This window comes from Emys orbicularis, chromosome 16 (assembly GCF_028017835.1).
Source record: "Emys orbicularis isolate rEmyOrb1 chromosome 16, rEmyOrb1.hap1, whole genome shotgun sequence".
Classification (NCBI taxonomy): domain Eukaryota; kingdom Metazoa; phylum Chordata; order Testudines; family Emydidae; genus Emys; species Emys orbicularis.
Window position 1 is genome coordinate 27371217 of NC_088698.1, and position 27965 is coordinate 27399181.

General features: G+C 38.7%; 1 protein-coding gene across 1 annotated transcript; it reads right to left on the minus strand.

Moving 5' to 3' along the window:
* Window positions 1-4550: 4550 nt before the first annotated feature.
* Window positions 4551-27870, minus strand: ZCCHC8 (zinc finger CCHC-type containing 8). The gene is made up of 14 exons (XM_065417583.1): window positions 27667-27870; window positions 26256-26298; window positions 24420-24494; window positions 22495-22600; window positions 20974-21051; window positions 20510-20613; window positions 17245-17310; window positions 14844-14904; window positions 14230-14372; window positions 13145-13287; window positions 10671-10795; window positions 9451-9534; window positions 8231-8345; window positions 4551-6082 (listed from the first exon to the last, which is right to left on the minus strand). Exons 1-14 carry the CDS (start codon window positions 27854-27856, stop codon window positions 5256-5258), a joined length of 2160 nt encoding a protein of 719 aa, XP_065273655.1. The 5' UTR covers window positions 27857-27870; the 3' UTR covers window positions 4551-5255.
* Between the last annotated feature and the right edge of the window lie 95 nt (window positions 27871-27965).

Below are 27965 nucleotides of genomic sequence, written 5' to 3' on the forward strand. Positions count from 1 at the left end.
TGTTGAGCAGGCATGGAAGACAAAGCTAGAAAGATTCAATACATATATGCATGTGTCTTTAAAAGGGTCTAGTCTAACAACATACTGACTTTTGCATACAGTTTGACTAGAGTCAACCCGAAAGTTATTTGGAAATTAAGATTCTCAGTCATATCTGTGCGGGCAGCAGTGAGAACATCTGTTACTGTCAAAACTTAATTGGCCAAATCCAACCTTAATATAGCTCTACTGACTTCAGATGGAAGTGGACCAAACATTATTTTAGCCCACTGCTTTTGCTCTGACACAGTAATGCAAAGGAGCCTTCTCAAAGGAGTAAAATGCTGAACATATTACCCATAAAATTATGGCAATTTAAGGCATGAAGTGACCATTAGAATGAAAAAAAATTAAGCTATGGTTGAAGATTTATTAGCTGTTCTGAGACTGGCATACATGCCCACTGTCTCCCTGTCATTTTGAGTTTGATTTAAAAAACAAAAACTATGTTAACTTACTATTATTTTTATTCCCCCCCCCCTTTCCATTTTTAAACTATAGGAGGAGGGACAGCTCAGTGGTTTGAGCATTGGCCTGCTAATCCCAGGTTTGTGAGTTCAATCCTTGAGGGGACCACTTAGGGATCTGGGGCAAAATCAGTACTTGGTCCTGCTAGTGAAGGCAGGGGGCTGGACTCGACCTTTCAAGGTCCCTTCCAGTTCTAGGATATCTCCATTAATTTAATTTAAAGCACATTCATCAAAGCTAGGCCTGGACCACAAAAACAAAAATCACAGATTTCTAATTTTGTTTTCAGACAATCAGGCATTGAGACTTATAGGTTAATGAAAAGTTAAACAGTTTGATTTATTAAAGATCACTGGAGATAAAGATTGGAATCTAGCAGCCTACGTTGTAAAGAGAAATCATGTTTGTAGGTATTCAATTATATGGCTAGAATAAGAAAATGAAGTGAATTTAAATGGAGTGAAAAAAAGTATTTTCTGTACAGATTTATTGGAACTCCGAGCATAAAGTAGTAATGACTATACTAAGTCTTAGTAGGGTTAATGATATCCACTATATACTTCAAATCTGACTGACTGGAGAGAGCAGTAATTTTGTCACATTTATGGCTTGGGTCTTCTTTGCCCTATTTAAGCCAAGATATACAATGAATAGTGCCAGATGAAATAATGTAAACAGTTTATTAATGCATGATTGGGATACCATTAGGACTAGAGTTGTTCTAATGCTTAAAAAAAAAAAAAAAAAAAAAAAAAAGAAAGAAACCGGCCAGCACTGCAGTTTTGGGAAAGATGAAGCAATAGATCCGATACCTGAGTTCAATTTCCAGACTTAATTCCCTGTGGCAAAAGCGGTAAAGGTGCTGCAAACATTATGTACATTTCTACATTTGTGACTATGTGGAAGCTTTTAAACATTTATAAAGTGAGCAATATTAAAAATTGAGTTAATCAGAGGGTGTGGGTTTTAATCTAAGTGTGTATTTAATTTTGACATCACTTGCCCTATACTTCAACTATCAGAGAAGATGGGGAAAAAAATCTGCTAGTTAGAGTGAATGTAGTAAATGCAGCCTGAATAACTAGAGGTTTTAAATGAGTTTAAGAAAAGCTTTTGAAAAACAAAAACTATGAAGAGCAACTTCAGTCTATCATCTTCCAAACAGCAAATATCAAACATGCTTCTTTGCAGCAGATAGAAAAGTGTTAAGCTACACAAGCCGCCCTTTCAGATCTTTAGTTAATTTATCTTTTTAATAACTATTTTCTTTTTGAATTAATAAATCCTGTCAAAGAGATTATTCATAAGATCCTGAAGCTTTACTCTTAGGTTAGCTTGTGTTCAAAAATGTGTTTTAACTTTAGCCTCAAAATGGTTTTTTCAACGCCCTTAAAAACAAGAGGCAGAATTAACAGTTGCATTCCACTTTTCTTCCCAATCCAATTTACCTTTTATGGAACAATTTTCTATTCTGAGCTGTTAAAAAATGGCAGAATGGATTTATTGTGAACATACTGTATATATAGTTAAAAGGCTAAATAGTGTTAAAGGGTTGTTTAAGTATAGTTCAAACAATTTTAAACTTCATGTTTCAGTAAATAAAATACATATGCCCGTAAAATTAGGCCACACATCGTGTTAAAGTAAAATAATTTCACAAGTGCTATAACTGCCTTCCAGGTGTGGGGAGGGATTCAAAAACTGCAAGTGAATGTTCAAGGCATAAGTGCCTCAACACACCCAAGGTGTGGACATTACAGGTCTTGATTACCTCATACCCTGTGCTGCATTATTTGCATGTGAGTCAGGCAGAATCCAGCCCTCAGTAAGGAACTACTGCAAAAGAAAACCTATAAAAACAAATCTCTGTAACCTGCAGCTTCACAGCTACAGTACATATATATTCATCTATTTGGGAAAGGATAGGAGCATAAATTCTCTCTTGTTCTATAATGTGGTATTCTAACTCCTCCCCCCCCCCAAGGTAAAAGTTCAGAAACAAACAAATCACTCAGTTTGGAACATTTTAATGTAGTGCAAATGCTAACTTATTATTATTGCTTTCCACAGCTAAACAGTCCAATCATAGTACTGATAAGTTCAAACAAACTATCACTCTTCTTCCTATTGTGTCCTCCCCTAGTAAAGAAAATCTTCCAGAAGGACATTTTATTTATATACAGAAACACTAACTCAGCCCAATTTTTTCTGATTTTAAAAATCTGACTGTACAAATATTTTGAAGTGTTTCAAACTGAAAAGCTATTTCACACTTCAAAGGGTGGTCTGGAAATCTTGCACTGCTACTGCTTATTCTGTACCTGTTCTGTGGGTGGAGAACTGTGGGCTCCAAAGCTCCTGTCAGCATCTTTCACTAGTATTTGTTAAAAACAAATCATTAATGTTAGTATCCAAGTTTCGTCGTTCTTCCTCTTTTTGAAATAGCTTCAAAGAGTCTTGAAAATAAAAGTTGCTTCCTCTATTCATCTTTCTTACTTGGCAACTGATTTTTCCTCCCTGCATTTACATAGAACAAACCCACTGCCAGCACTGACGAATTGTTAACAAAAGCTTTGGCTAGCTATCTAAGGGCTCCTTCTACTGGCAGTGCTGCAATAAGGCCCAGCCAATCCATCTGTAGGTCCTTCATAAAAAGGATTTTTTTTAAAAATCTTAGTGATAAAACAGTAAATTAAAGAGAATTTAGAGTTGCTTATAATCCAGAAGACATTCTTCAAAATTATGACAATTTTATACCTAAACTATTTAAGTAGTTTTAGCCACAGAAGGCAGGACAAGAGGCAATGGGTTCAAAACTACAGCATAGCAGATTTAGATTAAATCTCAAGAAAAACTTCCTAACTGTAAGAACAGTAGGACAATGGAACAGACTGCCTCGGGAGATTGTGGAAGCTTCTTCACTGGAAGTTTTCAAAAGGAGCCTGGATAGCCATCTGGTTTGGATGGTTTAGACCAGGGGCGGGCAAACTTTTTGGCCTGAGGGCTGCATCGGATTTCGTAAATTGTATGGAGGGCCGGTTAGGAGAGGGGGTGGAGGGCCGGCCCCCATCTCCTATCTGCCCCCTGGGACTCCTGCCCCATCCAATCCACGCTGTTCCCTGATGGTCCCTCTGGGACCCCTGCCCCATCCATACACCGCCCCCCCGCTCCCTGTCCCCTGACCGCCCCATCCAACCCCTCCTCTCATTCCTGACGGCCCCCCCGGGACCCCTGCCCCATCCAACCACCTCTTCTCCCTGTCCCCTGACGGCATCCCCTGCTGTCCCATCCAACCCCCCCCCTTCTTCCTGACTGCCCCCCTGGCACCCCTGCCCCCATTCAACACCCTGTTCCTCCCCCAACCCCTATCCAAACCCCTGCCCACCACCCTGAACTCCCCTGCCCTCTATCCAACCACCCCCCGCAACCCTGGAGCACCGGTGGCTGGCTGCACTACAGCTGCGCCACCCGGCTGGAGCCGGGCCATGCCGCTGCCACCACCACGCAGCTCAGAGCACCGGGTCAGGCTGGGCTCTGCAGCTGCGCTGCCCCAGGAGCTCACAGCCCCCCCGCCCAAAGCATTGTGCCGGCCTCGTTGTGAGCGAGCTGAGGCTGTGGGGGGGGGGGGGGGGGGCGGGGTCTAGCCTCCCGGCCAGGAGCTCAGGGGCCAGGCAGGATGGTCCCACGGGCCAGATGCGGCCTGTAGTTTGCCCTCCTCTGGTTTAGATGCAACAAACCCTGTATCTTGGCAGGGGGTTAGACTAGATGACCCTTGCAGTCCCTTCTAACCCTATGATTTTAAGTAATTACTTAAACAACTAAAATGTATTTTATGGCAAAGCACAAGTTCAGAGGTTTTCTAAACTACATTAATTCTCATGTTTCAACTAATTTTTTTAAGTATGTATAACAATTTACATACCTGACAAATTAAATCAGACAACACCCAAACAAGCTTAGTTTTCATGTAGCTGTAGTAACAAGTTTCTTACTGGAGCTTTGATGCTTGAGAATCAACCATTTTTGAAAATATTTATATGAAAACTCATTTATTAAACCTCTGTACACAAGAATGAACAGGTATGTACAGCAAGTTTACATAAAGAATGATGTTACAAAAGGTAGAAGTGGTGCTTAAAAATTGACCCACAATTAATTTATAAAAAATATCCGAAATGGTGAGGATAATGCTGGTCATCCCTGATTATTCCCATCTGATTGCCAGGACTTTTCATGTGGAACATTTTAAAATATTGGAATTTTTAAAAACTGTAATATATTAAACTTATCTACAGGATAATTAGCAAAATGTAGAAAGAGCAGACTAATGTACAAAGGACAGATAAAAACCACCATTCCACCTGAAACTCACCATTAACGATAATATAAAACTTAACCAAAATATTAAACAGCAACCGATGACTCACTGTTTTAAGAGTTTCATGTATCAGAGTGTAAAATATGCTGAACAAATAAATCAACAGTCCTTACACCCCTTAGTGGAAGGTTTTGATTTAGTCAAGTTCTCATGTATTGAACGGTTAACATTGGTCCTGGTCAAATGGAAGGCCTGCATGAACTTAAAAAAATAATAATAAAAAAACCTCTAGGGAAGAACACAGAAGAATTATATTAGTCCACTCTTAACTACTAAAAAGTTTTTCACAAAAGGGCACATGAGATTATCCAATTTGGTGGATACTTTAAGTTTCTTTTGGGGGCACCATAAAACCTTAAAGGAAGACAAGTTAATCTGAAGCCTTTTTGTTTTTTTGCTGGTTTCTTGGGGAATTCTTTAATACACTTCGTATTCGAAGATAAACACCAGTTGATTCTGCCATATTTTCAAACTCAAATGGTGTTATTCCTGCCGCAAACTTGCTCATGTCAGGAACAGGATTTGAATTTTTTGTAGATGATTCAGCACTGGTGACCACATAAGTAACACCTTCATTTCCTCCATTGTTAACCTCACATTTTGAGCCTGTAGTGCTGTTCTCCAGCATGCCTTCAGAATCCACATGATCAGTGTCACCTTCCTTTAGGTCAAGCAATCCATCCCCTGAATTAGGGTCACTTTTAGAATGTTCAGTTCTGGATATCTGCATACTAGTTTCTGAAATCCCTATTTCCATTGCAACCAACTTCTCAGATGTTCTTCCTTCTGGAATAATGTCCAGTTCATTCCTAGATGGTGATGATGTAACAGAGTTTCCAGTTAAAGGTGTATCAGCAGGTATATCAGAATCACTGTTTGTACTGTCTGCCTGCTCAAGTGCAGCCCAAATCAATCGCTGCTGCTCCTCAAGCTCTTCTAGGGTCAAAGTATCTTCATCCATGGCTGAATCCCCCACTCTTGGCTGAGCAGAATCACTGGAAGGAGTTGATGCTGGAGTATTCCTGCGAAGAGAGGCAGTAGGCGCTGGAGGTAGAGGGGATGTGAAGTTGGGTGGAGTACGTGGAGGAGTGCCTCGTGGCAATGGGGGCGGAGTTGCAATCGATGGAGACCCAGGTGGCAGAGGAGGTTGGAACTGAAAACTGTCATAAGCTAGAGAACTGTGTGGCATTTCCAAATCTAAAATTAGAAGATTAAATAAATCTCCATTAGTAGTACTGAGGCTTGAATTCCTACCTTACCCTACTTTTAATCAGATTTCAAGTCTAAAATGTATTCTTTGGTTAAAGACAGTAAACTTATGTTCTCAGCCTTTTGAACTCAAGCATCAGCTTATGGAGAAATACAGCCATATCAGCTGAAAAGCCTATCCTGATGCTTAACAAATGTTTGCATGTCCCAGTAGCCTTGAAACTTGCCATACTGAATCTGTCATTTTGGATTCCAGAGGGAACCCTGATGGCTGCTTTAAAAGCTGCATTTTTAAATGCTCTTAAATATGAACAAAGTTTGTAGCCAAACCTTAAAGATTTTAGATCCAAGGTGTATGGAAATTCCCTCCTCGGTTCGAGGGAATCGAGAAGGGCAGCTGGGAGAACTGCTATAGAAGATCATTCTCAAATTTGACTTTAGAATATTTAAAGAAGAAAGTTTTCTGGTCTTTTTAACAGCCATTAAAGCTTTCCTCATTCTAATTCCTCCGAAAAAATCTCACTTCTGTAGCAATGCCCACAAGTTGTCAGAATGGAACAATCATTAAAAAAAAAAATGGAATTTAGCTCCTTCCTATGTATTTTTTACTACATTTTCTCTTTGCTTCTTTTAAACTGTTAAGTCTTCAGATCAGGAAACTCTCTTTGGGGCTTATTCAGGGTCAAACACGCTGTTGGTGATATATAAACAGTATTCTTGTTTTTACACATTAGCCCTTCAAATTTATTATTTTAGTAAATATAAAATGATATCTGTAAATAGTAAATTAGAGAATTCCCTGGATGGCAAACCCAGTTGATTAAGTTTACCATAAAAATCTAGGGAGAACTAGGAAAACAAATTGTTTCACTGATTTAGATTTTGCCTCCCAGCTTTTTTATATGGTATATTGATATAACACACTAAAACATGTTAGCTTGGAGAGTATATTTTTAATCCTGTTTCTATTATGGGAATTTTCTTTGTTCAAGCTAACTTATAATCAGGTAAAATACATTATTTTAAAATGTGCACTTTCCCACCCCCTAATTCTAAAAAATGGATTTAGAAAAGTGCAAGAGTGACAGCCCTAAGACTAAACAGTTTATCCACAGAGCAGGTAGCTGCAGTACAAGGTTCCTTGGCCCTCATTCCCAATTTGTGCCACTTCTGTCTACCTTAGATACTTTTAAGACTACAGTAATGGGGGTCAAACAACCTCTCTCTAATGTATTTATTATCACAACATCCCTCTGAGGTAGGAATATTATAATTCTAATTTTAGAGATGAGTAACTGAGGTACAGAAAAGAGAAGTGACTTGCCCAAGATCACACTGGAAAGCTATGGTAGAGGAAAGACTTGACCCCAAATCTCCCAAGCCCTAAAACTAAATGCCCAAATCACTGGACCATTCTTGTGTCTTCTCTCACTTCTAAGGGTGAAAGGCAATTCAATTTATATGCCCACTTGACAGTTGGTCTCTTCTGAAAATACCAACAAGGGCATCAGCTGTACTGAGAATACCTGTCCACCAAAATTTAGATGGGATCAACTCATGTTTCTGTGGGTTATTCTGTGACCTAAATAATAATTGTCGCTACTGACCTGGTCTAGATTGGGAGTAGCAACCTAAAGAGTCCACTTCTCTTGGGCTGAGCTATAGCCCTCACTGTTACAACACAGAGTAAAATACTCTGACAGGATATTCGTAAATTACAGAAAGCCCAACTGTAATCCAAAATAATACAAACATTTGACAAATACGGTTAGTTCTCTATTTTAACAGTACAGTTAAAATATCATATACACCTCCATCCCGATATAACGCGACATAATACGAATTTGGATATAACGCGGTAAAGCAGTGCTCCGGGGGGGGCGGGGCTGCGCACTCCGGTGGATCAAAGCAAGTTCGATATAACGCGGTTTCACCTATAACGCGGTAAGATTTTTTGGCTCCCGAGGACAGCATTATATCGAGGTAGAGGTGTAATACATTTAATGTGTCAGTAATTCAATACGAACTGAAATACTGATAACCACGTATTGTTATTGAAGTCCACATTTCACTACAGAGTAAGGAGTGAGTTATTTTGAAAGTATAAAATCATAATTGCAAAAAAGAAAACTATACCAGAATCCATGTCCATGTCAGCTACTGATACTGCTGAATTGTCTCCTTTGACCTTCTTTGAATTGTGAGAACTTGATGGATATGCAGACCTTTTATTGCTAGATTTTGGACTTGGCTGAGGAAAAGTTAGCCAGGAAAATAGAATACAAATTAGTATTATAAAGGTACTTTTATGTGATAAAAAGCGGCAATATTCCCTGCTACAAAAATACTAATTAAAATCCTCAATGATCTCAATTTGATAGGGTACATTTTGTAAGCAAAACACTCAGGTGTCAGAGAAACTTGAGAGGTTTAATGTAGTTGAATGAAAAAACAGCAATCGTGTTTAGTTTTTCAGTGGTGAACGAGAAAGGGATTTTGTCTGCATCCCTAGCAGAGCCTCAAGAACACTCCTTTTCTCCATGCTTACCCACCCAGATCTCAAAGCCACCATGTCATTTGAACGGGACATTTCCTTTGTAGCAATCTCATAGAAACTGTTCTTTAATTACCAGTAGAACAACTCAATGCTTTACTCTCAACCCCCATAAAAAGTCTTGTCAATTGTAATGTACTTCCAGCTTAAGAAATAGGAAACAAACCTGAAATTAAACCTACTGTTACTTGCTTGAAGCAAGAAACACTAGATTGGAGTTAAACATTTACATTAAGGTCTCAGAGAAGGCTACGTAACTAGGTTGCCACACATGTCCCGCAAACATAGTACTAAGCTGTTCAACCATGAAATATCTGAAAGCATGCCTGTGTTAATCAACTATAAAGTGGACTTTTAGACAAGTATGCAATTCAGATATAGTCCGCACAAAATTTAAATGTAGGCATATATCCAAATGGAATTAGCTAACTGTTCCTACAGACTATGAATTAGAGTCTTTTAGCACTGGGTTTAGTAGATGATCAGATAAAGAGAAAGAGTCTAAGTTGTTTTATAAGATGGCGGTTTTTGACATCAAACAGGTGGCCCAAAGGATTTAAAAGGATATGGACAAAAGTAATGGTTTATTCAGAGGGCTACCCTCTATTCTCATTACCTGTTTTTAGCTATTGTACTGATGAAAACCTCAAGATTTCACACCAAACCCCAATACCCTCTATTAGCCATCTTTGGCCAAAGTTGGAGGTGTATATAAGAGACCACTGACCACTGGTAACACCAATGCAGAAACATAAGATTTTTCCAATTTTTTGTATCAAATATAACACAGAAATATATTCACCGCCTGAAAATTAGAAAGGTAGCTAGCAAAAACGTCCTTCTGTTGAGATGGCTGCATGGGTATGGAACCAAATATCCTCCATTCCTACAGGGGGGAAAAACAAAAACAAACAAACAAAAAAAACACAACAAAAAAAAATCCATCAGTATAGCTCGACATTCAGTAAGCTGTGGCTAATAATGCACACGCAACTATAATACACATGATATGGACAAATTAGTAAATGTTCCGATCAGAAATTTATTTAACTGGGAAGGAGGAAGAACCCTAAATATGAATTTTTAGCAAAAAGATGAGCTCCATTCCAACTTGTGAATATAAATGTCTGCTGAATAGAGCTATATTGGGCGAGAAACCACAGCACCACTTTAATGAGATTTATTAGCCATTTTGTTGCAAACCTCTTATTCAAAGTTTGTAGTGCAGCTATTAAAATTTACTTCAGGAGGAAAAGTGAACATAAAGAGCTACAACTTGAATAAAGTCTTCCTAATTATTAGTAATAGTTATGCTAAAACCTATGACAATATATTCAAAACAAAGAAAACTGAGGAAAAGCTATATTAAGAGGCCACTAACCACCAGACAGAAAACAATGTAAGGAATAGAAAATTCTTTAAGGCACCTTCCAACCCCAAGGTTCAACAGGTGCCTATTTAACTGGTTTCTTGATCTGCCCCATTTTGTCCAAGTGTTAAAAGATGCATTACTGAACTTGTGCATCTCAATTCCTGAGACACATTCTTTTGATGTAGTTTTTGTTTAGCAAAGATAAAGATTATATGGTACAGCATTGCTATGGTAACATTCATATTTCAAGAACACTTTTTACATTTAGAAAATTTAGATTCATATGAATAATGTGCATTCAGCTTTGTTTTGAAAAATATTGGCATTTAAGTGAAAATCTGAATATCAGATAGGTACAGTATCATATGCTCCCATCTCATAGTGGAAATAAGCAGCATTATACATTAATAGCAGCCTCCTGGAGGTTTACTAGCATCAGCAAAAGTCCAGATGGACTCTATTGCACAGGTTTCTTCAGAGATCTTAATTGACTTTTAAATACTTAATTCCCCCCCCCCACACACAAATATAATGGATAATTGAAAACAAACTTATTTGCAGTTGACCATCAAGGTTTAAATAATCCACAAGTAGGTAATAATGTTTTGTTTTAGAATACCACACCAACTGTGTGTAGCATATACACTTACATCTGAGATCCCACTTGGAGTAGACATATTAAAGCCCGGATAGTTTATTAACTTAGAGACATCATAAGTGACACATTTGTTTTGTTGATAGGGTCTTTCATCTTCTGTTTCACCACCAGTAGCATCTATAACAAAGTATCATAAATGTTAATATTGCTACTGAGGAAGAAAGTTACAGAAAAAGTTGCAGCAGAAAGACAACAGGTTGCAAAGTTGAAACAGTTTAGAGAAAAGGCTTGCAACCAATGTAGCAGGAATACAGTGGCAAATTCTCTCATTAGATGTGTGCACAGCTTCCACTGAAGTCCCAACTAAAGCCAGAGCAGTATTCTGACTCTACTGTTGGTATCCTTGCAGAATTTGGCTGTAGAACGTTACATCTGTTGTTTGATCCTATGTTCTGTGTCACCAGCTTGTGTTCTTTAAACTCAGGGACTTAAGACAGGTCTGGAAATCATTGCTCTCTTTTTTTGGCTGTAGGAGTCAGTCTTCATTACCTCAAGGAATTGGCATAGCTAGGGCAGATGAGGGAAGAAGAGTGGTACACTACACAAGAGGGTAAAGAACCAGCTTTGCTTATCCTAGTTCAATTGACCCTGGTAATGTTCCAATACTGTTCTCTTTGGGGTATCGCCTTAATAGTGAGATACTTAACAACCCCACTATAGTCTTGGGTTTCCTTATGTGGAAAAGAGTTTCTCCACAACAAGAAAGTTGAACAAGGAAAGAGGGGAAGGGGAATAATATTAATATTTTTAGAATATCCATACAGAAATTATAGTTTTCCTGCTGCCAGCCACTGAATTAAAATAACTACTAAAATGGACATTTTCTCATGAGGTTTCATCAAGAAGCACCACAGTTTGAAGTTTTAAAACCAATTAAAACACTTGATAAACTAGGAATGTCCTCCATCTGCTTTTAACACGTTCAGAATTGGACAATTTAACCAAGCTAGGCACAGAGCAACACAGTCCTGAGAAACAAATATCTAAGACTCTGGCAGCAATTTCTATGTGGATGTGGTTAATGAACCATTAACCAAGGACATGAGTGTGAAATGGAGTGCTAGGAGATGCAACTTAATTTAAGTAAGCAAGACTAAGGTTAATTAAAGTTTTACAATAAATTCTGAAGTGTATGCAAAGCCTGTATAAGGATTGTGGATTGGAGAAATGTGTGCTAACAATTTGTGCTAGTTACAGACTTTATTGACGCCGCCTGGCTCAACTGAATTTTCTTTAGAGAATGAACTGGAAGAGCAACTGATAAAGAATGTCACTCTGAAGAGAAAAGAAGATTAATTATTTTTTTCCATCATCTTAAATACCTCAATCAGGTAATACACGTGATAGGAAATCAGGAGATTATCTTGTATCATTGCTACTTAACTGTGGGGATAGAGAATAATCAGCATTAAAATGTAACAAAATTGGCAAACTACTCAGTAATAAATTAAGTCTGTTTTGATTTTTAAACAGAGAAGAGAACTTGGGCTTTGATATATGCTCTAGACAAGTCTGAATGAGGGAGCATAAAACAATATAGAAATAATTATGGAACTTTGAGGAATACCACTGTTTCCTTCAAAAGGCTCAAATAAAGCAACTTAATCAGACTGTGAGCGAATCAAAAAAGTGTGATCAAGCAAGAGCAGGTCTGACACCAGGCCATATATGAAACTTCTATAGCTTTCCACAAACTCCATGGTCTAGAGTCAGAGGTTTAAAAGATAGTGAGATCAAATGGACAAAATCCTTCCAACCATGTGATTAAGTCATTTCAGAAAGAACAGAGCTGCTTCACTGTCACAGCAGTATTGGTATTTTTAAACATGACTGGAGAAACTAAGAGAAAATCTGGCTCACAGCAGTCTCAACCTTTCCTGTAAGGAGCACATCTGATGCAGGAAGAAAAACAGCTACCTGAAAACATGAAAACTTTTTGTAGCAAGACCACCACCTTTGGTATTTTTTTTTTTTTTTGGTGAATTCTAATGATGAGCATGATCATAATTATAACATTAACTTGACAGTTTAGCACTGGTACAGTTCTTTCGGGAACCAAAACAGTCAAGAGTCCAAGACTTAAAGATGGCCTGAAGCCTCAACATAGCAAAGACCAATTTTAAATTCATCGGGGGGGGGGGGGGGGCGAGGGGAGGAGAGAGGGAACCCTGCAGCTCCCAGGCCCAGCCACTACAGTGGCAGGGGAAACTATGGAACCACAGCAGCAAAAGTCACAGACAGGTCACTGCCTCTCTGAATTTTTGTTTATTGCTTGTGACCTGTCCATGACTTTTACTAAAAATAACCATGACAAAAATCTTAGCCTTAATAATAACCCACAGTCAATGTCAAGCAACTGGCCAACTTGTATACTTAAAGGAAGAGTGAAACTACTCAACTCTTAAGTAGGAAGGGAATGTGTTACCTCTACAGTCAGCTAGGCTTTCCTAGCTGCATACTACTTACCTTTTCCATCATAAAGTGCAAGTCCTGAATCCTCCAGTTCAGCCTCTTTGAGCCAACCTGGGGGGTAACCCAACTGGCGCATGCGATATATAAATGGAGGAAGACTCTTATCTGTGACACCAAGCGCATCTTGAAGTTCTTCACTAGATAGAACATAGGAATACCAAAACTCAAAAATAATCTTCCTATAATCATTGTCATATATTTTAAGACTTAGTTGATAATTTAAGATTAAGTTACTCAGTTACAGAAGTCTCTAGTTATAAAAGCAAGACAGTCACCTTCTAGAGAAAAAAAATTAAAGTTGTTTCATTTGTATACCTTGTACAGTTACTCCCTTAGAATATCTATTTGAATTATTATATTGGATGCAGAACTACATTAATGTTAAAGATTACGAAGTTAAATGACAAATCAGAAAATTAGGAAGCTAAAGTTCACATTCTAACATTAACTTGCCTGTACAATGCAAATAAATGGATGTATGTCTAAATCTATATCTTAGAAAGTTGCCTCTACTATGAGAGCCACAATTCATTTCTGGATTTGTGAGTTGAAATTCACAACCTTTAAGGTAATCTGCATAGGAAAAGACATCCTTCCTGTAAAGCTAGATTAAACTGAAGTGCTGTCTTCTCATTAAATGGGATAGCCATATTTTATATGGAAAAAATATTTTTTTTAAATGAAAAGCTTAAAATTTCCTGAATCCAGCATGAACTGTAAATGACCCTAAAAAAGGGTCACAGGAACCATAGAAATATTTGTAGTCTCCCTCATTAAAAGACTAACCTGAGGACTCAGTACATGTCACTACAGGGTGCCTACATCAGGGAAACGTTGGACAGGGTAGGATTAATGGGGAAAGTTTCAGCATGAAAAGGAAAACGTGAGGAATTTATCAACACATGAAGACATTTACAAAAGGGGTCTTAACACAACTGAAGAGATAATTTTCTTGGTAACTATTATACAGTAAGTGATAACTTTTATACATTACAAATGGCAGAAAAGTTATTTGATGTGTGTGAGAAGTACAGTGATCCAATCAACGTGTGCAGAGGGGGGAGTCACAGGAGAGATACCTTATTATTCCTGGTTTAAACTTCCCAAACCTCTCTTCTACTTCGTCTGCATGATAACGTTGCTGAAAGTTCTGGTTACTTGCTTCACCACAGGCTTCCATGAACTCTCTTCTTTTCTCACTTATACGGGTAGCATTCCGTGGCTTAAATACAGTTGAGAGACTCACCATGATGCAACTTGCAATTTAAGCACACAATTCACTCAACTCAAACCAAGTTATTAAAAGCTGCCTGAAAGTTACACGTGAAAGGGCATGGAACACATCTTACATCACAAGACCAAGGCCAGCTCATTGTTCCACTGAATGGAAGTTATAATAAAAACAAAACCAGTGTACTTTAGAAATCTGCCAGCTTCAGAAGGAAAGGTAGAAACATGTAAAGAGACTTTTCTTTAAAAAGGAGTGATCAAACTATTATGCTATGACAGGTTCATTTAAAATACGGATTTAAATCTCTGAAGTTACAAGTGTGACAGATATACATACAGTTATTGATCTTTAATAAAAGATCATGACCAATATGATTCTTCTGATTCCACAAATGTCCTGTTACACTGAAATACATTTTGGGTAACTCAGAGGCAATCTTTCGGATATAGAGGAAAAGTTTACCTTTGGACAGTCTTTCATTTGATGCTCTTCAGAACCACAATTGAAACAATGAGGTTTTGGCCTGTTTAAGGAAAGCACTAAAATAAATTTATATTGTAAGTTTATCCCTTTAAAATGTACTTTTGAAGTGCATACTTATTCTTCATTATTCTATTACATGCAGAGATTTACATTAACTTGAAATATATTCAGTTTTAAGAAATCTGTAAAGTAACTTGTGTACTATACCTAAACATGCATCTTCCTCCCAATTTTTGTAGTTAAAAAAACCCCACCAAACAAAAAAACCACATTTTCCTATTTAAAAAAATAACGTTTGTTGCTGTCAGGTGAAACACGAGAAACTAATTATGGAGAAAGCCACATAAAGCACTGTCAAATGCAGAAAATAAACAAACTGAAAAGATAAAGCTTGAAGTAAGTAATATTTCCAGATAGAAATTAGATTTTGTCCCCTTAGGAAGATAGTGACTATTAATGAACTCTCTTTCCTTTGACTGAAGTATTTTTAACGAAAATTATATAGATTTATTTGTATAATGTCAATAGTGTGCTAGCTGCTTTGTAAATAGCTAGCAAGGTAAGGTCAGGTTTCTGCCCCATGGATGTTACAATCTAGACAACCGGGGCTGTAGGGGGCTATCAACCCTGCAAGGAAGTATTGTGGGGGTTCTGCCCCCATGTGAACTCATGTATGTCAGGGGGAGGGAAAGAGGCATGGAGGTGGGAATGGGACTCCCTGGGACTAGAGAGGCCACTGAAGGGATGGGAGCAGGATCTGGAGTGGATGGAGAGGCTGTGGTGACACCTGGGATCAAGTGGGGGAGCAGGACCTGGAGGAGCTAGAATGGATCCAGTAGGAACCCTGGGATCCTCCTTCCCAGCCTGGAGCCAGCTCCCCACCTGCCAGGTCTCAGTACCTCCCCTCTGCTCCCCCATTTACAAGGAGCTTCCACGCTCCCTGCGGACAACACAAAGGCTGGGGGGAAAGATGGAAGGGAGAGAAGAATTATAAAAGGGATGTAAGTTGAAGGATTCAGTTAAAAGGACACTATCAACTTCATAGATATGCTGTAAACAATTATTTTCAGATGCTATACCAACACTCTGGATTATTATTATTATTAGAGAACATTTTAGAAATCTCATTTACTTGCTAATATGCTCAGTTCACGGTTTGAATTTCCCTCATCTAGGAAAATAAAATTTGAAGCCAGTTTCAATTTTGTTTGTTGTCACAGATTCACTTTCAGGTTCTTAATGCTTCAGTGCTTAGGTTTGAAATGCTGCAAGATAATACTAACTTGTCTAAAAACAACAGTTCTTGGAATTTTTTTTTAAATCAGAAGTGTTTCTATTGATATTTGATTTTTAAAAGGCTGGTTTTCAAAAGATTTAATATTTGGGCCAAGTTTAAATTTCATGTCCCTTTAAGCATTTGATTAGTTAATTCCCTGTGTGCGCGCAGTCACTTTTACCAATAGGATAAGGGAGAGTGGATAAAGAGGACAACCATGGCTGCCAACCCTCTAGGATTGTCCTGGAGTCTCCAGGAATTAAAGATTAATCTTCAAATTAAAGACTATGTCATGTGATGAAACCTCCAGGAACATGTCCAACCAAAATTGGCAACCCTAAGGACAACCTAGGTTTTAAGTCTCTTAAAAGGGGTTCATTTTTAATGACTGACTTGAAGGAGAAGGGGGAGGCATATTTGTTTTCTCAGAAGGTATGATTCAAACAGATTTGATGCAAATTGTTCTCTCAGAATACTTTATCCACCATCTAGAAGTATCCACAGTGAAGCATGGTTGCAAATCTGCTTTTCTTTCAAAACATAATATTTCACTTGAGTATGCAGTAGATTATAGAGAAGCTTAACTGAACTTGCCTCCGTGCCTACTATTTGCATTCGAAATAAGGTATTTCAGATGCTGGAAAAAACTAGGCAGACTAGGGTCATCCGGAATTTCCAAAACTACCACTCTGCTGTAATTCTACTTTTCCTCACAATGGCTACACAAACTACTCCAAGATCATTTTCTATTAAATGCAGAGAAAACAGACCAAATAAAAAATGCTGCATAGAACAAAAGCTGTGTGACAGCACGTCAATGCAAATTATTAAAAAAATGCTAGCTATAAAGAGAGCAAAGCACAAAACCAGTTAGTTTAGAAACAGATTTTTCTTACACATTAATTTGACTGCCTCTTTTTTGAGCATCCTATATTCCAAACAACCAACCCAAAAACCTTTTCTAGTGCAAAATTCGATATTGTTAACTTAATTTAGGACCATAAAAAGCAATTTATTCCCCCACATACTGGACCCTTTAATAGTCACAATGCACATTTTAAAGTTTTTAATCTGAAAAACTTTATAGTTAAGATAAATACAAACCTTTTTGCTTTTACTTGTATTTCTTGCCCATCCAGAGAGAGAATCTGGCTGAAAACTTGCTGGTATCTTAGATTTCAATAAGGAACTGCTACTGTACAAAGCAGAATTTCAATTTTTTTTTAATTGACAGTGATAGTACTTGATACAGAAGAATGTCTCCATGGGTTAAGCTACAAGTGCATCCTCACTAATAAGTTTCAAGTAGGGCTGTCGATTAATCACAATTAACTCAAGCGATTAACTCAAAAAAATTAACTGCAATTAAAAAAATTAATCATGATTAATCGCACTGTTAAACAATAGAATATCAATTGAAATTTATTAAATATTTTTGGATCTTTTTCTACATTTTCAATATATTGATTTTATTACAACACAGAATACAAAGTGTGCAGTGCTCACTTTATATTATTTTTATTACAATATTTGCACTGTAAAAATGATAAAAGAAATAGTATTTTTCAATTCACCTCATACGAGTACTGTAGTGCAATCTCTTTATCATGAAAGTGTAATTTACAAATGTAGGGGGTTTTGTGTTAGATAACTGCACTCAAAAACAAAACAATGTAAAACTTTAGAGTCTAGAAGTCCACTCAGTCCTACTTCTTGTTTAGCCAATTGCTAAGACAAACAAGTTGTTTACATTTACAGGAGATACTGCTGACTGCTTCTTATTTACAATGTCACCTGAAACTGAGAACAGGCGTTCATATGGCACTTTTGTAGCTGGCATTGCAAGGTATTTACATGCCAGATATGCTAAACATTCATATGGCCCTTCATGCTTCGGCCACCATTCCAGAGGACATGCTTCCATGCTGATGATTCTTGTTAAAAAAAATAATGCATTAATTAAGTGTGTGACTGAACTCCTTGGGGGAGAACTGTATGTCTCCTGTTCTGTTTTACCTGCATTCTACCATATATATTTCATGTTACAGCAGTCTCGGATGATGACCCAGGACATGGTCATTTTAAGAACACTTTCACAACAGATTTGACAAAATGCAAAGAAGGTATCAATGTGAGATTTCTAAGGATAGATATAGCACTCGATCCAAGGTTTAAGAATCTGAAGTGTCTTCCAAAATCTGAGAGGGATGAGGTGCGGCACATGCTTTCAGAAGTCGTAAAAGAGCAACACTCTGATGCAGAAACTACAGAACCCAAACCACCGAAAAAGAAAATCAACCTTCTGCTGGTGGCATCTGACTCAGATGATTAAAGTGAACATGCGTCAGTCTGCTCTGCTTTGGATCGCTATTGAGCAGAACCCATCATCACCATGGATGCATGTCCTCTGGAATGGTGGTTGAAGCGTGAAGGGACATACGAATCTTTAGTGCATCTGGAAGATAAATATCTTGTGACACCGGCTACAACAGTGCCATGCGAACGCCTGTTCTCACTTTCAGGGGACACTGTAAACAAGACGTGGGCAGCATTATCTCCTAAAAATTGTAACCGAACTTGTTTGTCTGAGCGATTGGCTGAAGTAGGACTGAGTGCACTTGTAGGTTCTAAAGTTTAACATGGTTTTATTTTTGGATGATTATTTTTTGTACATAATTCTACATTTGTAAGTTCAATTTCATTATAAAGAGCTTGCACTACAGTACTTGTATTAAGTGAATTGAAATACTATTTTTTTTTTACAGTGCAAATATTTGTAATAAAAATACAAAGTGTACAGTGCTCACTTTATATTTCTGTGTTGTAATTGACATCAATATATTTGAAAATGTAGAAAACATCCAAAAATATTTAAATAAATGGTATTCTATTAACAGTGCAATTAATCACAATTAATTTTTTTAATTGCTTGACAGCCCTAGTTGCAAGTTACAGAAATGAATTCCAATTGCAGTCCACTATAAACTTATTCACTGAAATATTGGTACAGAGGAGTCCCCACCTGAAAGCTTGACTTACTCAGTACATATTGCCACCTGCCAAAACAGACAGAAGCTTCATCGGGTAATCCTAAAGGGAGTCTTCCTTTGGCCTCGCCATTGGAAGCTAAATTAAGGTGAATGTCACCCTTTATATATGTAAGCAGATCTCCGAAAATAAAAATGCAACAGATACATTTAAAGAAAATGTCAAGGTTGACAGACCCAAAGGTTTATTCCAACCCCACTTTGCATTTCTCCGTACCCCCTGCAAAGTCTTCCCCCACTCCCTTACTGTCAGCCACATCAAATCATCCTTTTCTTTCATGTAGCTACATTCTTGGAAGACACTAAAATATTTACACTGACCAGAACCCTAGTCTTTAAAGTACTAAATAGTAGAGAAGCTGTGCTAATTTCAATTTCCTGATAGTTTACGAGAAAGCAGATGACAGGAAGAGCACATTATAACGTGATGCGTATGCAGTCAAAGGCAGACACAACAAACCCAGGTTGGCCCACTAAACAGATGGGATTTCTCACTCACTGCAGGCACACTTGGGCTTCTGGACTGTGAATGTGCCCCTTTACTACAGGCCTAACAAAATTTAGAGATCCTAGAAATACTTTGTGGAGCTTTAAACAGACTTTGGCCTTCTTATAGGGCAGGAAGTGAAGGGGAAGCAGAAGAGAAGAGTATTAAGTGTTTTTATATAAAAATAAATAGTCCAATTTCTGTTTGTATGTTTGTCCTTCTGAAATTAAGAACAATCACATAAATAAGGATGTTCTACCTGAGTTCTGGCTCTCAAATACTGAAGAGAGCAACTGGAAAAATGGACTAAAATATTCTCTGCTTAAATAGGACTCCTTTTCTCAAAAAAAAAAAAAAAAAAAAATTCAAGATGTAGTTAAAATTTAGTCAAAACACCACAGAGTACATTTAGGATTTGTTAGCTCTCCCTTCTCACCACTTTAAATAAATTGCTTTATAGAAGCAAATAGCCAACATTTCTGGAGTAAGCAGTCATTCCAGATCCTGTGACATGTGGTCCCAACAGCAATTCTTGGATTGACAGCAGAGCATGTTTACGGGAATGAAACATTCATTCATACAGAACATGATTCCTTCAATGAACAAGTCAACCATATTAGACATCTATCATCCAACTACTTTAAAACTTTGAAATAACAATAGTAATAATAATAGTTCAATTGATGTCAGACAACACTGATATGACCCAGCAGACTGTCATAGTTAGAAGTTTTAAAAAAAATTGCAGAAAAAGTTTTAACCTCAACTTTATGTCCGATTGTGTTATTTGGTTATATAAACAGAAAAAGGAACTCCATTTTACTAAACAGGATACTTAGGTATTTCCCATCCTTCTGTCAGCTGTGGATTTTCATTTAATATAGGTTGTCCCAGTTTATCAAGACAAAAATTGGTAAAATATAGAACACTTCCTACAACCTGTTGAAAGAGCCAGAAAATTGTCAGTATTTCAATCAGATTAACTGATAATATTAGAAAGGCACAGTATTTTAATATTTCAAAATAAAGTAATTAGTTGTACAAAAATTAGTTAAAATAGTTTATTTCTTATTTAAGGATTTAAACATAACCAAAACATCCCTCCATGCCTTCTGAATGTACATATAGGTAAATTTTCCAAGTATTATGCAGCTAAAGCATCATGAATTCCAATCAAGTCTATCAGTTACATTGCTAAAACCTTGCATATCTTTTTATAATGACATTGTGGACTAAAAGTAAGAATAGAACTTTGGAACTATTTGGAACTACCAGTGAAGAATATAAAGTTGAACTTACACTGAAAGCTTCCTTAATTTTTTTTATTGTATTAGAACTTGTCACTTTATGGTCCTCTTCCAACAGAATACTGGATGGCTAATATGAAAAGCCAAAAACAAAACAAAAAACTCCTTAATTGCTGCAAATAAAACACAGATGATATAATTGCTGGTTCCAGCTTTTCATTGCCACGTACACACAAAGTAACCACATGCTAGTATATGAAGTATGAGAGTTGTAGACTAGTGGTAATACTGGATACAACCCAAGAGGTGACATGGCTTTGATTTCTAGTATCTAGAACCTTGGTGTCATGGGCTGGGAATGCTGTGGAGGAAACATGCTCAGCCTCTGGGACGGCAAGAAGAAAAGGGAGGGTTGGGAGGAGAGGGTGAAGAGAAATGCCTTGTTTCACTTAACTGGCCAAAGGAAGTCATAGTTAATGAACTATCTGCAGGACACAGAAAGAATTCTCCTTCCAAACATTTGAGAAAAATATACCATTTGTAAATAGTAGGAAAAAAATTTCTGTAATTCAGATAAACTAGCAGTGTGATATTGCAACCAAAAAAGTGGGGGGGGGGGGGGGAAGAAACCCAAACCATTGTTTCTATAAACTCAGACTTTTAAACCAGAATGGTCCATCACTATCATCTAGTCTGAACTCCTGCACATTGCAGGCCACAGAACCTCATCCACCCAACTCCTATCATAGACCCATAACCTCTGGCTGAGTTACCAAAGTCCTCAAAATATGATTTAAAAAGACTTCACGTTACAGAAAATCCACCATTTACACTAGTTTAAACCTGCAAGTGACCCATACCCCATGCTGCAGAGGAAGGCAAAAAAACCCCAGGATCTCTGCCAATCTGACCCGGAGGAAATTCCTTCCCAACGACATATATGGCGATCAGTTAGACTCTGAAGATGTGGGCAAGATCCACCAGCCAGACACCTGGGAAAGAATTCTCTATAGTAACTTAGAGCCTTCCCCATCTAATGTGCCATCACCAGCCATTGGAGATATTTGCTGCTAGCAGTCGCAGATCCGCTACGTGCTATTGTAAGCAGTCTCATCATACCACACTCTCCATAAACTTATCAAGTTCAGTCTTGAAGCCAGTTAAGTTTTACCCCACTACTCCCCTTGGAAGGCTGTTCCAGAACTTCACTCCTCTGATGGTTAGAAATCCTTGTCTAATTTCAAGCATAAACTTGCTGATGGCCAGTTTATATCCATTTGTTCTTATTTCCACATTGGCGCTTAATTTAAATAACTCCTCCCCGTCCCTGGTATTTATCCCTCTGATGTATTTATAGAGAGCAATCATATCTTCCCTCAGCCTTCTTTTTGGATAGGCTTAACAAGCCAAGCTCTTTGAGTCTTGTCTCATAAAATAGAGTTTCTAGTCCTCTGATAATCCTAGTAGCCCTTCTCTGCACCTGTTCAAGTTTGAATTCATCTTTCTTAAACATGGGAGACCAGAATTACACACAGTAGTCCAGATGAGGTCTATATTCTTTGAACTTATATACCTGAGGCTTAACATTGAAGTGGGTCCTTTCTGGTTCAGCTCTCTGTTGCTCCTCATATTTTTGAACTAAACTAGAAATAAAATCCTCAATTTCTTGATGATACTGCCTGCAAAAGGTAGAAATAAGAGAATACAACAGACTGCATGTGTATATTTTAAGGGATTCCTGAAACTGAAAATATAAATTTTGAACACTGTATAATTAAGTTACTTTGTTCAATGTTCAGGATAAGAATTTTATTCCTGAACCTTTTATTGCTAGATGTGTACATCTTAAGGTACAGCTTGTAAATCTAACTTTCATGCTACCCCGATGTAACCAACATATCACATCTATAAATTGGAAAAGAGACATACAAATGTATTAAAAAGCAAATTCAAAACTGCAACCATGCTATTTAATATAGTTTTTGTGGATTTCAGAACTGGATTAAATAACCAAGTAGAAGTTGAAAAGAAATTAAATATAGGCAAATGGAACTGGATGCCACATATCCAATCACATAGATAGATCAAGATTAGAACAACAAAAATCTGGTTTTACAATAAATCAATGTAAGTAACTACCAAGGACACTTGCATAAGTAGTGTAAAATGTTGGCTAAACATCAGGAAAGACTTTGTACTTGAGAAACTATTCCACAGACCAGTTCCTCAAGGAAAATGGTACAAGTCCCATTGCTTAGAATGCTTAAACTAAACTGGATAAAGTACTACAAATTGGCTCCAAGTAGGATATAGGACAAGGAAAACACAAAAACAGAAATATACTATAGACCCAATAGTTATTCCCCTCCTCTAACTTTTTCTGATTTTACAATACTTCACGCTTCTTTTCCCACTCATTTGGCTGCTCTAAAATTGACAGAGAAACCATAAGCATCAGTCCATGGATTCTTTCAAATATGTTTTCTTTTTAAGGTGATGTATATGAACAGGAGAAAAAGTCTAATGACGGTTTTAAATGAGAAATAAGTTAGTGACAACTCAAAATATTCCTTTTAAAAGCTACATTAAAAAGAACATTCAAAATTTTGCAATACTAGTAACAAAGAAGTTAGTAATATTAGACTGCATGCTAAATTTCAGCCTTTAGTACCTATTTACAACCAAACTCCTGATGGCTTTGTACTTTTATCTAACAGTTCTGTTATTTATAATACTGCAAAACAGTAGCAGCTATATTTAAAAGGGACACAAACGACTTTTAAATAAGTGACATTTCTATCTGAAAATGTACGTACAACTGTTAAAAGTAACCCCCTTGTTATACTTAAAATTAGAGAAAAAGTTTTCAGTTTGTTCATTTTGTGCATTTGAAAGCACTTTGTATATAGTCTGTTTCACTACATTGTGGTCAGATGAGCGTCTTATCACAAACACAGAGGTCTGGGGAACTTAGACTCGTATTTTCCTCAATCCGACAAAATGGTGATTACTAAAGCAGCAGCAGAACTGAAAATGAAAACAAAAAGGGCAGCAGACAGGTGTGCGCATAAAAAGGAAGGGAAGGAGAGGTATGCCTGAGCATATTTTGTATTGCCAATCTTGTGCCCATCTAAAGAGACCCTTCCAACACCCATTTCAGAACGTAAAGGATGTTCTGTCAAACACCTTTTAAAAAATTTAATTTAAAACATCAAGTTGTCAGTGTCCATTTAACTAACATATACCGCAGTATGTTTGAGAAAATTATATTTAGAAAAAGGCTTACATGAAAGTAATGTACCAGTTGGAATCAGGATATTAAAGACATTTTGCTATAACTGAATAAGTAACCAGGGTACAATAGGTTTATATTAGGCTGTTGTAACACAGCCATAGATTGGTTAATACATGTCACGATTGCACACTAACAAATCCCAAACAACGGCAATCTTAAAAGGGAATTAGACTGACACTTTATTAGCAGGGGAAGTTACTTACTTTGAAATAACGTTGTTCATAAATAAAATCTGTAACAAAGGTCCATCTAACTTAGAACTGTCCACTGAAAGTCCACTAGAAGAAAAAAAGATACTGTAAAGTTACTGTGCAATTGCTTTCCCCCCCTTTCTGCATGTATCACAGCAATGCCACTAGTCAAGGGGACTCACTTTCCCCAAGGCAGAGACACAGGTAGGCTTGGCCAAAACAAATGCCATTTGCTTTTCACCCATTCTGTTATTCTAGGCTACAGTTCTCCCTCAGTTTAAATCCAGTTTCTCCACCTCAAGCAATGCAGCAGGAAATGTCAATAAGTTGCTTGAAAAACTATTACTGCTCTCCTTTTACTACTAATTGGCACATGTAAGAAATAAAACAGGCAGCAGTTTAACTCAAAATTGACAGAACATCACAAATATATGTATTCAATTAGTATTTATTCAGTGAGAAATTTCTAACAGGTCAAAGTGATTATCAGATCTGATAATTCTTGCTACTTAATTTCAAAGAAATCTATTTTCCTAAAGGCTATGTCAACAGTTTTTATATAAAAAGATAAAATATCTTTAAATACTATATATTCAAGTCTGAATGCACAAAGATAGTGTCCAGAGTGCTCAGGCATATTAGAAACTCAACAATTTGAAAGACAAACAATAACTGAAACTTTTCTAGAAAAGAGAATTTTATATGTTCATGGTGTTCGTGTATAAGACGGTGATTAGGCAAGCTACCTGTGCTCTGAAAGGATCTATGTTAAATATACTCATTGGGGGGCATGTCTACACTACAAAGTTAAGTCAACGTAAGGCAGCTTACATCGACCTAACTATGTAAGCGTACACACTACAGCATTCCTCCCGCTGCTGTAACTCACCACTATGTTGACATAGTAAATCCACATGGACTAGAGGCATAAGGCTTAGGTCAACATAGTTCAGGCGATGCAGTGCCTGTATAGACACTGCGTTACTTGCATTGCCTGTTGGCGGTTAGGCTGGCTGACAGCTCCGTGAGCGGGAGGGGGTGTTCCAGCTGTGAGCCCCAGCAGTGCTGACAGCTGGAACCTTGCTGCCCAGCGCTAAGAGCCTGAGCTGTGGGCTCCCTGCAGAGTTCCCAGCTGGACTCCAGCTGCCACCCGGGGCTCTCAGTTCGAGCTCCCAGCTGGAGCCTGGCTGCTGCTGGGAGAGCCCTGGGCGGCAGCCGGGCTCCAGCTGGGAGCTCTGCGGGGAGCTGAGAGCCTGGGCTCTCAAACCCCCATTCTCCCCCCGTCACCCTTCTCAAGTCAGTGTAAGCCAGAGGTGAAAATAAGCCCGTCCGGACTGGACCAGCTTCCCCGGGGTGCCGATTTAAAGGGCCCGGGGCTCCCTGCAGTGGTTGGAGCCCCGGGCCCTTTAAATCGCTGCCCTAGCCTGGCTGCCGGAGCCCCAGGGTAGCGGCGGCAGGGCTCCGTTGGCGATTTAAAGAGCCCGGAGCTCCGCTGCGGTAGCTGCGGCCAGAGCCCCAGGCCCTTTAAATCGTGTCTGAGCCCTGGGGCTCCCAGCCGCCACTGCAGCTGGTAGCTCCGGGGGTGATTTAAAGACCCCGCCTCTTCCGGTTGAGGCCACACCCTTGCTCAGGACTCTGGCGTACCGGTACGTCCTTTAACTTACTTTCAGCCCTGGTGTAAGTGCTCCTGGTGAAGACGTGTACCACCGACAGAAGGTGGGTAGTGTGAACATGAAAAACTGCAGTAATTGCTGCAGTGGCTGTAAGTTGGCCTAACATAAGTCGATTTTATGTCTACAATACACAATTGCCTTAGTGTTCCAACTTGAAAAGTCAATATTAACATACCTTGGTCGTGTCAGAATCTTCAGTTTTCTTCTAAGTTCTTGATGTTAATTATTTGTCAAGGAATACTGGTTTCCTCTATATTAATCATTAGAATCAAAGTACACCACTTTAAGAAAGAATCAGCTCTTACAATAGTTGTACTGAACAGCAAATAGGATTTTAGGCTCTTTCACTTGGTTTACCACACTGTATAAAGCCATTCATAAACTCACCAACCAAAAAAATGAATTTAGAGGGCTAGAACAGAGTGAGTGTGAAAAGCAGGTTAAAAGAGGGAAAATTGTCTCTTTACAAACAGTAACTCACAATATGCACTACAGAAAAGTTCTGTTACTGATGGTAGTTTGTCCCTACTTGATAGGCATCTGCTCTGGATGACACAGCACTCCCATGGCAGAAGCTATAGTTAAAATTACTCAAATAAAACTGACCAAACCCACATCTCTCACCCTCATATGATGAAAGGACTGCACAAAAACCATTTCATTTAAATGTATCTAAAAATAATTGCTCTTCAAGTTACTGGTTTACCATTTTTTGGGATGACAAAGTTAGAAAATGCAAAAAAAAAAAAAAAAAAGTAACTCAGAACAAGGAGAGCATTGCATCCATCCCTTCAAACTAAAAATAATCTTTTAAATGGTCAAAGCTTGAGACAGCTTCAGCATCTGATGAAGTGGGTTGTAGCCCACGAAAGCTTATGCCCAAATAAATGTGTTAGTCTCTAAGGTGCCACAAGTACTCCTCATTCTTCAGACCAGTCAGCGACCTTTTTTCGTTACTCAAACATCCAATATCCCTGGGAATCCAGATTTCAAACAATGATGATCTGAGTTACGATCACTTTTTTTTAAAGAAGATTTTTAAACAGCTCATCAAGCCACACTTTATGTTATTGCCCAGATGACACAGCCCCATACTAAAATCACCACAACCTGACTGGGGTGGCAGAACTCACACGCAAAACCCAAACTAGACTCAGTGATCACTGAGTAGCAAGCCCCTCACCCCGGTAAAGCAGAGACCACATTCATGGGAGGTGAGAGGGAGAGACCCCCGCCCCCACCCCAGCAGTAGGGAAGGGGTAGGGTGACCACATGTCCCAATTTTATAGGGACAGTCCTGATATTTGGGGCTGTCTTATATAGGCACCTATTACCCCCCACTCCGTCCGGATTTTTCACACTTCCTATCTGGTCACCCTATTTGGGGGACAGTATTGGAGCTGAAGGGTTTTGTGCCTCATGGGCCAGGGAGACTCCTCAACCCAGCAGCCCTGGTCCCGGAGAAGCAGGAACTGAGGCTGCGCCGGAAGGGAACCAGCATCAGGGGCGAAAGCAGACCGCGGTTGGGGCTGTTCCCTGCTCGAGGATGAACCGAAACCAGGCCCAGATCCCGCCTGTCAGGATATTCTCGGACCGCAACTGCCGCACCATCTCCTCGGAGTCCCTCAGCCGCTCCCGCAGCGCCTCCCCGGCTTCCTCCAGCTCCTCATCCTCCTCGAAGCGGATATGAAGCGGCTGCGTCGTCGGGGCGGCCGCCTCGTCACCGTCCAGCTGCTCGAAGAGCTCGCGATCCCCGAAGTCCACCTCAGCCGCCATCTTAGGCTGCGGCAGGAAGCGGGGGAGATCGGTCAAGGGGCAAAGGGCAGAGGTAACGGCCACCTCAGCCACTCACAGCGCGAAGGGAGGGTGGGGGAGGAGAGGCGAA

Coding starts and splice junctions, on each gene's coding strand:
- ZCCHC8 (XM_065417583.1), bottom strand. CDS start 27,856: ATGGCGGCTGAGGTGGACTTCGGGGATCGCGAGCTCTTCGAGCAGCTG. Junction 21,052..22,494: donor ACTTCAATGTTAAGCCTCAG/GTATATAAGTTC, acceptor TTTTCATATTAG/CCATCCAGTATTCTGTTGGA. Junction 6,083..8,230: donor TGACATGGACATGGATTCTG/GTATAGTTTTCT, acceptor TTCTAATTTTAG/ATTTGGAAATGCCACACAGT.